Source organism: Acomys russatus, chromosome 3 (genome assembly GCF_903995435.1).
Source record: "Acomys russatus chromosome 3, mAcoRus1.1, whole genome shotgun sequence".
Lineage (NCBI taxonomy): Eukaryota > Metazoa > Chordata > Mammalia > Rodentia > Muridae > Acomys > Acomys russatus.
The window spans coordinates 72,185,224-72,198,008 of record NC_067139.1 but is presented as its reverse complement, the minus strand read 5'-3'; the positions used below and the strand labels follow the sequence as shown (position 1 = coordinate 72,198,008).

At 42.2% G+C, this 12,785-nt stretch overlaps 1 protein-coding gene across 3 annotated transcripts in view; it reads right to left on the bottom strand.

The window, feature by feature from the left end:
• Positions 1 to 12,785, bottom strand: part of Adk (adenosine kinase) — a 397,266-nt gene that overhangs the window by 347,719 nt on the left and 36,762 nt on the right. For all 3 annotated transcript variants that reach the window (XM_051142845.1, XM_051142848.1, XM_051142847.1), the window contains exon 2: positions 5,952 to 6,026. In XM_051142845.1, the coding sequence (XP_050998802.1) occupies positions 5,952 to 6,026 (75 nt within the window). The remainder of the gene's footprint in view (positions 1 to 5,951; positions 6,027 to 12,785) is intronic.

Here is a 12,785-nt window from a genome sequence, read left to right as displayed (position 1 = left end):
ATCCTGCTGTGTTTTGCCTTTTGTTGTTGCTGTCTGGCTAGATATCTCAAAGATGGAGATTGGTATTTTCCCCAAGAACCCTAGTACCCTAACCAGCCAGAACTAAGTCTAAAGAGGTCTACATCCCCCGTTCCTTCTAACCTTTTTCTCCTACCTGGGGTTGAGGTGCGGGGTTGGAAGGGAGGTAGAGCTGTTAAGGAACCCCAAATAAAATAGAGTAAACGTAGCTCCTACAACTAATCTCTGGAAACACTGTATACACACACTCAAAGTTTTACTGGATAGATATGCATTTATTCTACCTAACCTGATTCAACTAGTCCTCAAACAACTGACAATATGCCAGTATTGCTCACACAGGTTGGCAGACCCTTCACCAACCTCTCAGTGAAAATAAATCACAGCTTTGGAGATTTCACCTCCCCAGATTTGAAACTTTGAGATTTTAATCTTTTTCTTTGGGAAATTTTAGACTTCAGGGATTTTTAGACTGAGAACTTTGATCACTGGACAGAGTGTTATATGCCTTTAATCCCAGCACTCAGGAGGGCAAGGCAAGAAAATAGATCTCTGTGAGTTTGAGGCCAGCCTGGTCTACATAATGAGTTCCAGGCCAGCCTCATAAAGAGGCCATGTCTCCAAGAAGAACTTTGATCTTTTAGGATTTCAGGGTTTGTCTTTTGTGATGAAGAGAATAAAACAATTTTGTAATAGAATCTAAGATGCCACCTGGGGTGCGGCCTGGCTGATAACAAGGACAAAGACCTAGTTTGATCCCTAGCACTGGACAAGCCAGCTTGGCGCTGTGTGTCTGTAACCCAGCACTCGGGAGGCTGATGGGGAACAATGGCAGGAGTCTGAGGTCAGCCTGGGCTATGGAACAGTTTCCAGTTCAGCCTTGGGCGGAGATAGGACCCCGACTTAGAAAAGAAAGTAATTAATTGAGCCAGAGAAAGTGGCATAGTTACAATAAAATTCCAGCTATAGAAGTTACATTCTCATAAGAACAAGGCCAACCTAGTCAATAAAACCATTTTCAGGCCAGCCAGGACTATATACCAAGACTTTACTAGAATAAAAGAACAAGTGGGGAGAAAGGAAGGAGGGGAAGGAGAGGGGGAAAATGGGAACGGAAAGGAAAAGATAAGACAGGGAAGGGTCTGGAGATACAGCAATGGTAAAGTGTGGTGGGTCTAGTGTGTAAGACCTTAGATTGGCAGCTTTAAAACCAAAAAATAGTATGTTTACAATCTCATTTGACATTCAAATTTTTTCTTACCCTCAAGCCTACCATACATCCATTTATAATGTATTTTATTTATATGAATGACTCATTTATAAGTAATTTATATTGATTTTACAGTGAAATTTACAATAAACTTTAAAATAAACATTAAACAGCACATGTTTCATGCGTGTTTTGTCTACCTACCAACATCTCAGTCAAAGACTTACATCTGTGAGAAAATATACAATTCTTCAACAAGGCTAACTAATAATGTCACTTTTTTTCCAATCACTATTTCATTACTTCTCTCCTTCCTCTTTTGTGACTTTTATCAACCTCTTCCTTTACTGACCATATTAGACCAATGCTCATCCACGTTTCCCACATAACCACACTGTCTCTTCACTGTGGCACAGATCTTTCCAGTAGCCTGTTTGTTTTTCCCCACAAATAAGCCTATTAATTTTGGTTATGATATTTTGCCAAGTTGGATGCATCAGAGCTGATTAACTTAATTCTGTTTTTATTTTTAATTAAAGGTCCTTATTTTGTTATTATTTCAAAGAAAAACTACCTTTATAATAAAATAATGAGGATTTTTTTAAAAGCTTTATAGCAAGTATGTAAATATTCCAATTTTTTTTTCTATTCAAAATTTTCAGCAACAATACTTGGTTGCATTCCAACAATACGTCAATTCCAGGCTAACTAGCAACATTCCAATTCAAGAACTGAAATGTCAGGGGCTCGGAAAATGACTGAATGAGTGAGCACTTGCTGTGCAAGCATGAGAACCTAAGTCCAGAACACCAACACTCACATAAAAGCCAAGCACAGAGGTGCACACCTGTAACAACACACAGGGCGGTGGAGAGAGGTGGACTCTAGGGACTTGCTGGCCAACAAACCTGCCTAAAATGAAAGCGCCAGATTCAATGAGAGACCGAACAAAATAAGTGGCGTGTAATACCCAACATGAACCTCTCGCCTGCCGACACACACATACACACAAGTAGTTTCTGACACCTGATATGTTTTGAAAACCTAATAAAGAAGAAAATTATTAAGCTTTTCTTTTAAAAAGTCAATCAACACCATTTAATATAATAATTAAAACTAAAATTGAACAAGTTTTGAAGAAATTACACATATTTTTCTAACCCACATTCTACCAATGCTTGAATGAAAAGGAATACAGCAGTATGCTGGTTAGTTTTTGTCAACTGAACACAAACTTGTATCGGACATAAACATGTTTTTGTTTTGATCCCAAGTGTAGGATGGGGAACAGAATTGTGAGAGAGCAGGTGATGTTTATTCACTAGAAGACGAACTACTTCGTTGGGGGTGGGGGGTGCGAGGGGGGCTTGGTTTTGCCAGCTGAAACACATCTTAGTACAGACTCTGAGAGGAGAGATATATATATGAGCCCAAAACAGGAGGCGGGTGCTTTTTGGGTCTTGGTATTTTTCATCACTCCACTTCGAAACAACCCTAGAGAGACCGCTCCAGAGAACGCTTCGGGACTCAGGGCTCCAGCTGCTGTTCCAGGTTCCAGGAGCAACTCTGGTGGAATTGCTGGTCTGCTGAAATCCTGCTGACTTCGCTAGGGGAATTGCTCCCAGGAACTGAGTCCAAAAAAGTCTACTTCTCCTGTTCCCATGAACCTCTTTTCTCTATCTAGGGTAGGTGAGTTGGAAGGGAGAATATAAGCATTAAAGAACCTCAAATAAAGCACATTTGGAAAAGGTTGAAGCCTACAGGTGGCAGGCACCCAATGTGCTTTGGGCATAATAAGTAACTTTTTTTTTTTTTTTTAGGTTTTTTAAGACAGGTTTTCTCTATTTAACAGTCTTGGATATCCTGGACTCAGTTTTGTAGACCAGGCTGGCCTTGAACTCACAGCAATCTACCTGCCTTTGCCTCTGAGTGCTGGGATTAAAGGCGCGCGCCACCGTGCCTGGCAGTTAACTTCTAATGTTATGGAGAAAGATACAGGTTTTGAAGGTACAGAGATGCTGTTTCAGGGTGTCAGCAAAATCGCAGCTGCTATTGCAAAGTTCTTTCCTGCTTTATACCTAGAGGGAAATTTTTGTTTTTTCTTGGTCATTTTATTGTATTACATTTTTTAAAAGATCGGAAGAAAGACCGTTAAGATACAAAAACCAGAAGGGTGAGTAAATTCTATCCTGGAAAAGATTGCAGAGTTGGCTGTTCAACTAGAGAATTTGCAGGTCGAGGTCGAAGCATTTGGAAAGCAAAAACAGCTGGTACCTGAGAGCCAGTGTCTCCCACAGTTGCCGCCCCGCCCCGCTCCACTAGCCAGGAGTCCAGAGTGCCCACTTGCAGAAGGGGGCGGAGAAAACCAGGAAGCTGGAGAGGCTGCAAAGATTCTAGAGGAAGGGGAAGCAGACAGGCTGAAAGGGCTTTGGGACTCTCTAGGGCCACACAGACACCATCAGCTTTTCCAGTCTTTGCGCAGCATGTCCCTGCTAATGATGGTGGGGGGGGCTTATGATGAGAGGGCATGGTGTCCAGTAGATATGCTAGATTTAAAGCATCTTAAAGAGTCTATTGTACAGTTTGGAAAGCATTCATCTTTTGTTAAACAGATGTTAAGTAACTTGGCTATGCACCATAGACTTCTTCCCCAAGATTGGAAGGGATTGGTGTCAGCTGTGTTAGAAGCTGCTCAACAGTTACAGTGGTTATCGTGGGAGAAATGAAGCCACGAGAACAGAACAACAAAATGTAAGAAGGGGGATAAATGTTGTTAAACATCAATTGCGTGGTGAAGGGCGTTATGCTGACTTAAGAGAACAAAGCCGATCTGAAAATGTAGTAATTGAACAATGTCGTGCTGCAGCCTTAAGAGCTTGGGACATGGGTGAGGAGCCTGGAAAAACAACCACCTCATTTACTAAGGTAATTCAAGGCCCTGGAGAAGCCTTCACAGAGTTCTTACAGAGACTGGGTTCAGCTATAGATAGAGCCACACCAGACCCTGAGACCAGACAGGCATCGACACTGATCATGGCTTATGAGAATGCAAATACTGAATGTAAGAGAGCAATTAGACCATTAAAAGCACGAGGATCCCTGTTAGATGAATGGGTGAGAGAGACAGCTAACGTTAGCTCTCAAGAGCATCAAAACAAAACCATAGGACAAGCTGTAGCTAGAGGTTTCTGATACCAAAACACTTTGTGCTTTAACTGTGATAAATTGGGCTATTTACAAAGACACTGTAAGGTTAAAAGTTCCAGACCTCAAGATAACAGGTGCACTAACTTTGGAGTAAATGCTACTCGTAGCATTGGCCGTGATGTGCCAAGACTTCCAGGGTACTGTAGCCACTGTGGGAAGGGAAAACACTGGTCTAGGGATTGTCAATTCAAGAGAGACATATGAGGTAATCTCTTGCCACCAGGAAACAAAAAGATGGGCCTGTTAGCTTGAGGCCCCGAAGCAAACAACACAAGCCATAGCAAAATTACATAACCATATTAAAGGGTCATAGAACTAGGAGGGTTGAGAACCACTGCTCTAAATAGTAAATGTCAGACACTTACATCACTTGCTCCTAACCTATGGGTTGGCTTGATTTTGTGTGTGTTTAGATTCATCACACATATGTGCTAGTATTGAACCCAGAGGCACACGCGCTAGGCAAGAACCTGATCATCCAGCTACATCCCCAGACCTCAATTTCTGGACAGTGTCCTCTGATGCAAAAATTCTGTCCTTTTGATAAGGTCCATTTTTTAAAACAAACCTAATAATAAAACCAAGAAAAATCTGTTCTTTTTTCTAAAATGCTTATAATTTTAGCTTTTTGGGGTTTGTTTGTTTGTTTTTCAAGACAGTTTCTCTGTGTAGCCGTGGCTGTCCTGGACTCACTTTATTTATGTATTTGTTTTAAAGACAGGGTTTCTCTGTGTAGCCTTGGCTTTCCTGGACTCATTTTGTAGACCAGGCTGGCCTTGAACTCACAGAGATCTGCCTGCCTCTGCTGGGATTAAAGGCATGTGCCACCACACCCAGCCTATAGTTTTAGTTCTTAAACTTAGGGTTTTGTTCCATTTTGAGTTAATTTTTCTATAGAGTATGAAGTAAGAACTCATTATTACTCTCTTGCACATGGAAATGCAGTTATCCTAGCACCATTTGTTTTATGTTGCTACTTTTTGTTCGTTTCTAGACAATTCTCTCATGTAACTCAGGCCAGCCTCAGACTTGCAATGATCCTCCTGACTCTGCCTTCTGAGTATATGGATTACAGCCATGCCACAAGCATAGCATTATATAATCAATCTTAACTGAGAAAAAGAGAAGAAACAAAATACATTTTCAAAAACAAAACACAGACACAAAAAAACCTGTGACAATGTATTATTCAATAAACAATAGTGAACAGAAACTTTCAGTTTCCCGAATTCTCCCCATCTGAGGGTGATATATGGTTAAAGCCAATATTATTCTACAGTTTTTATTCTTGGTAGGCTCTTTGTGCAAGTGCACATGTCATGCATGTGTGTGTTTGTGGAGGTCAGAGGTCAACTCGCAGGAATTAGTTTTCTCCTTCCACCAGGGATCAAACGGGTTGTCAGCCTGGGCAGGAGCATCCTTATCCACTGAGTGATCCTACCCGCCCAGTTCCAGGTTAATCACTTCTCTCTTCAGGGATGTTCAATGCTGTATTTTCAAAGTGTTTGATACTTACTTATCAAGGAAATCTTTATCTACTACAGCAGAAATGTCAAGAAGAGGATTTCCCATTCCAAATAGCACATTTTCTCTAAGAAAGAAAAAGGAAAAAAAGAAGTCAGAAAATACAAATGAAAATAAATACATGTTCACTTAAACATAAGCCTGACATCCTAGTTTAATTAAACCTCAGATTTGCCAATTACATGTAAGACAATATTTTAGAGATAATACAAAGCTACTTAGAAAACAATTTTGGGGCTGGCAAGATGGCTCAGTGGTTAAGAACACATGTTGCTCTTACAAAGGACCTGGGTTTGGTTCTGAACATCTGTAACTCCAGTTCCTGGAGATCCAACATCCTCTACGGGCCTCCTTAGCCATCGCATGCACATGGTATACATATTATCCATGCAGACACCATATACACAGAAACAAATTTTAAGATGAGTGAAATAAAACTGAAATATTACAAAAGAGGAAAACGTTATTATTGTCACAACATTCAATCACCAATGTAATTTTTTTGTCAAATTGATACAAGCTAGAGTCATTTGGGAAGAAGGATTCTTAACTGAGAAAACGTTCCCATCACACTGGCCTATGGGCAAACCTGTGGCACGTTTTCTTAGCACACTCTCTTGAGTGATGACTGATGTAGGTGGGCCAAGTTCACTGGGGGCACTGCCTCTCCTGAGCTGGTGGTCCTGAGGGCTACAAGAAAGCAGGCTGAGCAAGCCATGAGAAGCGAGCCAGTGAGCTGCACTCCTCCCTGGCTGCTCGCTGGTTCCTACACCAAGTTCCTTCAGTGATGGACTGACTGTGACACATGAGGTGAGATAAACCCTTTCCTCCCAAAGGTGCCTGGCTTCCTGTTTTATCACAGCAATAGAAACCCTAAGACAAACACTAATCCGCGTAATACTTTAAGTAATAAAAATGCTATATAAGAAAGCATTTATTCTTATCTTATTCTATCAGGCATAACAAAATAGTCTTTTCTAAAACTCTGGCTGACCCACACTTTGTAGACCAGGCTGGCCTCGAACTCACAGCGATCCGCCTGCCTCTGCCTCCCGAGTGCTGGGATTAAAGGCATGAGCCTCCACTGCCTGGCCCACACACCCACATTTAAAAACATTTCACTATCATTATTATTTAAAAGCTGTATGTACCTATTTAAGGAAAGCAACCCTGATAGACAGGACATGATAATACCAGCACTCAAACAGGAGGCTCTGTGAGTTCAAGGTCAGCCTGGTCTACACTGAGTTTGCTATGTGGGCAGTGCTATACAGTGAGACCCTCTCGAAAGCCAAACAAGGCAATGACAGCTGCATTATAACTATTCAAATGTAGAGACACATTTTAATATAAAAATTCAATCTATATATTCCATTTAAAAATATACTTTAAATATAAGTGTAGTCAAGATATATTTTATATATAGGAACATGGAAAGTGTGAGATGGTTGGGGGAAAGATATGCCGTAAAATCAGTAGTCAGAAGCATGACTGTGTGTAATAATATGAATGTATATGTAAAAAATAAAAAAATATTTAAAAAAAAGAAATGTGACTTGTAGTTGCTATGTTAGTATCAGATTTAGTGCACCTTAAAATATCAATACCAGATATTTCATAAAAGTAGGTCATTTCATGAAGAAACATAACAATACAAGGTACTGTATATATGCACCAAATAAAATAACTCAAACACAAGGCGGGGGGGGAGGGGAAGGGGAGGAGGGAGCACAATTTCTCCAATCCCTATAGCACCAAGGAGCCCAAGACTTTGCAGATACTGAGCCACACCCCAGCCTCAAACACAGGATCTTATCTGGTTTTCACATCTCTCTTTCAGCAGTCGACAGTGCAGGCAGGATCAAATGGAGAGTAAGAACTGCACAGCTGGATACTCACCTAGAGAAAGAGATCTTAACTGCCCATAAACCTACACACAGATGCTCATGTTCATAATGAGGCAGTGCAGAAAGGCGGGGAAGCTTGAGTGGGGGGGGAGCCTCCTGCCAGCAGAGGAGCGAGAATCACACAGCACAGTCGCTAACCATGCAACGTCCCCCCCCCACCCCCCGTGCCTGCTTCGAGCCTGAAATTCCTCAGGAATCGCATCAGGACATGATAAAACGTTATGTTATTATCCATCACTACCACCTACATTTAAAAGAAAAATGCAGAGACAAAATCTGGTAAAAATCCGACAGTCAAATGTGTGTACTATACTAACATTGATTTCCTGGATTTGCAAAACAGCATGATTATGCAAAATACATTATTGGCAAAAACTAAATGACTCATGCTCTGGGGTCACCTTTTTGTTTTCTGCAATTTCTTACAAGCCATAGATATTTAAAAGGATAAGATGCCATTGCATAGGGGCAGGAGAGAGGGCTTAGTAGTTAAGAGCACCCACTGCTCTTCCAAAGGACCTGGGTTCAATTCCCGGCCCCATATGGAGGCTCACAACTGTCAGTAATTCACAAATGTGGTGTTCAGAGATATATGCAAGCAAAGTACCAATACACATAAAATAAATATTTTAAAGTTCTATTGTGTATACCGTAACATTTACAGAAAGATGGATACAGCTGGAAACTATGTTATGCAAAGTAACCCAGACTCAGAAAAATAAACACTGCATGTTTTCTCCTCACATAGAGACTGCAGATTTTAATTTTTATATGTGTCTGTATTTGGGATAGCATAAGTCATAAAACTAAAAAAGTGAGCATAAAAAGAGGAAAGAGGTCTAAATGGGTGGTGGTGGGGGGAGCGTGAAAAAAATAGAATTCTTGAGACGTGAAAACAAAAGGCTCCTGGGTAGAGGTAGGTGGCCAACAAGAGGGGATAAGGGGGTAAAGTAGAAGGTTGGGGAGGAAAAGTGTGGTGGTTTGAATGAGAAATGTCCCCCATAGGCTCCAGCATTTGAATTCATGGTCCTCACTTGGTGGCACCATTTAAGGAGGCCACAGACACTTTGGGAGGCAGAACCTCACAGGAAGTATATATACCACTGGGAGCAGGCAGTGAGAATTTATAGCCTTATGCTACCTGTGTTCCCTCTAGGCTTCCTACTTGCCGCTCATGTGATCTCTCAGCTTCCTGCTCTGGCAGCTTGCTGCCATGCCTCTCACAGCATTATATACGCTCCCTCTGGAGTTGTACACCAAAATAAACTCTTTGTTCCATAAGTTGTTTCTGGCCATGGTGTTTTATATCAGCAACAGAAAAATAAAAAAACTTTTAAAACCCTAACATGATCATCAACAAAAGCAAAGTGAAATGCATTTTTTAAAAGCCCATTACTTTGTTCTTTGATCACAAAACCAACTCTCAGATCAGAACAGTAAGAAATGGTGTTAAACCCAAAGATGGGATGAGAAAGACTACCAACCCAAATCACCATGGCCAAATCAATTGATTACAGCAAGCTTTTTTTCTTTGTGTACATGGTCTGCCTCCCCCTAACATAGGGTCTGAGAGTTCAGCACTGGATGGGAGGAAGACAAGGCTTTTATAGCTCAGGGGTAGGAAGTTTCCAAATGGGGGATTTGGCGGGCAAAATAGGCAGCGTTTCAGGAACAGAACATAAGTTAGCCCCTCCTGAAACTAAGACATGGTTGAAGGTAGGCATAAAGTCATCAGTGGTCAAAGGTAGGGTTGCAAGATGGTTATAGACAACTTTCTATTTTTTATTTTTAGTTTATATTTTTGTTTTTACTATTTTTTAAGTTTTTCAAGACAGGGTTTCTCTGTGTAGCCTTGACTGTCCTGGACTCACTTTGTAGATCAGGCTGGCCTCAAACTCACAGAGATCCACCTGCCTCTGCCTCCCGAGTGCTGGGATTAAAGGCGTGCACCACCACACCAGCCTTAAACAACTTTCTTAAAACAAAGACATGACTGCAATTCCTGGAGCATGCAGTATAGAACCATCTGTAGTTAAGGGTGCAGGTGGGGCATAGACCCACCGTTGAGAAACAGAGGTTTAATCATAAACAGGAATGAACCTAGGTCATCTTTACTTGGATGGCTTTTAAGCCTAAAATGGAAACAGACTGGTTCTTCAAGGGTTTGTTTTAGAGCCAAATACGAGAGAGCATTATCAGGAACACGGATTTAGGCTACACCAAGTCACATATTCCAACGCAGAAGCAAGTTTCCTGGAGTCTTCATAGTAGGAGAACAAAGTCCACGAATCAGGTCACTTTTTGGGGGGTGCAAGTCAGGGGGAGAGGGCAGTGAAGACAGAATAGGGTTTCTCTGTGTAGACCAGTCTGTTCTAGAACTTACTCTGTAAACCAGACTGGGCTCAAACACAGAGATCCACGTTTTAATATTAAAAAAATAAGATGCCAGGCAACAGATATTAGATGGAGAAGATTATTAAATGAGCATGGGGGAGAGAAGGAAAAAGGCAGAGGGTAACTTAGAAACAGAGAGAGAGAGAGAGAGAGAGAGAGAGAGAGAGAGAGAGAGAGAGAGAGGAGAGAAAAGAAGAAGAAGAAGAAGAAGAAGAAGAAGAAGAAGAAGAAGAAGAAGAAGAAGAAGAAGAAGGAGAGAAGAAGTAAGAGGGAGAGAGGGGTGAGAGACTGAAGGGCAAGGTGGGCCTATATTTTTATATACTGACAAGGCCAGGCCCACTGGCAGGTAGGCAAAGACATCTCAGGTAGGCAGACTGAAACAGAATCCTAACACTGCCTGCCTCTGCCTCTAAAGTGCTGGGATTAAAAGTGTGCATCACCATGCCTGGTAACAATAATGATTTTTAAAAATGAGTAAGAGCCAGGTATGGCTCCCCACACCTATAACCACAGCACTACTACTTGAGAGGCAGAGGCAAGAGCATAGGGAGTGATGAGCGTCTTTAGCTACACAGGGAGTTTGAGACCAATACTGTACCATGAATAAAGATAGTCTCAAGGGACACTTGTGTCTCTTCATCTATCAGACTATTGAAACAATGAGCCCCAAAGAAATGGGAATTTCTCCAGGAATCTCCTGCTGGGAGTAGGAAGAGGAGCTAGACAAAGAAGCAATTTGTCTCCAAGAAAGATTTCACACAGCTGCAACAGCTTGTCAGACCACCTTCCAGGGTGAGAGTGGAGAGCAGACGCCATGATTGTAACCACATAGACCTGGCAATCCTTCGCCTTCTACACTTGGATCTCACTCTTGGGGGTTGGCTGGATCTCTCTGCCCATCTTTCAAGCAGCCACACTGAATACATCTCCTCCTGGTTTCTGTTTCAAGCTATTTTAATGGGCTCTTTGCAAATGGGTGGCCAGACCAGTCAGTCCCCTGGAGATTTATCTCTGACAACAGATTCCTTCAGGGGAATTGCAAAGCATGTGGTTTCGGTAGAAAAGAGGCTATGGACGCTCACCTCATCCAGATAGAGCGAAGGAGGGGGATGGCTATCAGAAAACCCACCCACAGAAGGGCAGAACCAGCCAGCTGGATGACCTGAGGACTGCTCCAGCACCTGGTGTATCAGGAGGGGGAAAGGAACATACATACTTTCAAAAAGATTTTATTTTATTTACTTGGGGGGGGGGGTTGAGTGGGGGTTAGGATTCTGATTCAGTGGGTAAAATGGAAGGACGTTCCCATATCCAAACCTTTTTCTTTGTTCTTCTCAATTTTTCAAATATTATCTCTTTCCTTATTCTCAAGCCTTGTCTCTGATTTGGTCTCCCAGGAGTTTCAAATGTACACCTAAAGAAAAAATTCTCCCTAACCTAATAACTTTGTCTTCTGCCCACATATATGTTCCAGTGTCCTGCTAGACTTCTACATCTGGGACACCATCAAAGCAGCTGCCCACAGTGCGCCAGCCAGCCTCACAGAGCGTGCCCGCTGGACCCGCACTGCCCATCCCAGCTGCAGATGTTCTCAGTCCCCAGACAGCAAATACCACAGCCTGTTCTTCAGGAACCTGGCCAACATTTCAGTCTTTTAAACCGCCTATCGCCACCCTACTGTCTGAAGGAAGTAGTTAAGATAATTACTTCACCCTTATCCATTTACAAAAGGCTGAAATGGTGAGCTCCTGGCCTGGGACAAACAGCTCCAGGTTCTCCTAGCACTCCTAGGTCCCTATCTACTGCAGGGCATGGCTGACATACCCTGCCCTCTACCCTGAACTTTCAGAAAAGAGCTTTTCCTTCCTCTTCACTATATAATCTAGACATTTTGTTACTATTGCCTTTTTCTCTCTTTTCTCCCTTATACACACTTATATACTTTAGCTTACCTTATATAAAAACAATCCAACATTATTCTTCTTTTTTGTTTGTTTGTTTTGTTTTTTGAGACAGGGTTTCTCTGGGTAGCCTGGGCTGTCCTGAACTCACTTTGTAGATCAGACTGAGCCTTGAACTCACAGCGATCCACCTGCCTCTGCCTCCCGAGTGCTGGGATTAAAGGTGGGCACCACCACCGCCCGGCTTCAATTTTTAGTTAGAGGAAAAGGTAGGAATGTTAGGATTCTGCTTCAGTCTGCCTACCTGTGATGTCATTGCCTACCTGCCACGGGGGCGCGGCCCTGTCCAGGGCTATATCAAAGGACAGTCTTACCTCTCTTCTCCTCTGACACTCCCTCTCTCCCTCCCTCCCTCCCTTTCTCTCTCTTTCTCCCCCCCCCCCTCTCTCTCGTACCCCTCCACCCCTTTCCTTCTCTCTCCATGCTCACTCACTATACCTCATATAATCTAATACCTGGCATCTGGTACCTTATTATCTTATTGGCTTATATCTTATATCTTATATATTAAACATAAAGGGAGGTGTTGCATGTGCATATGTTCAAGTGCCCCCAGAGGCCATG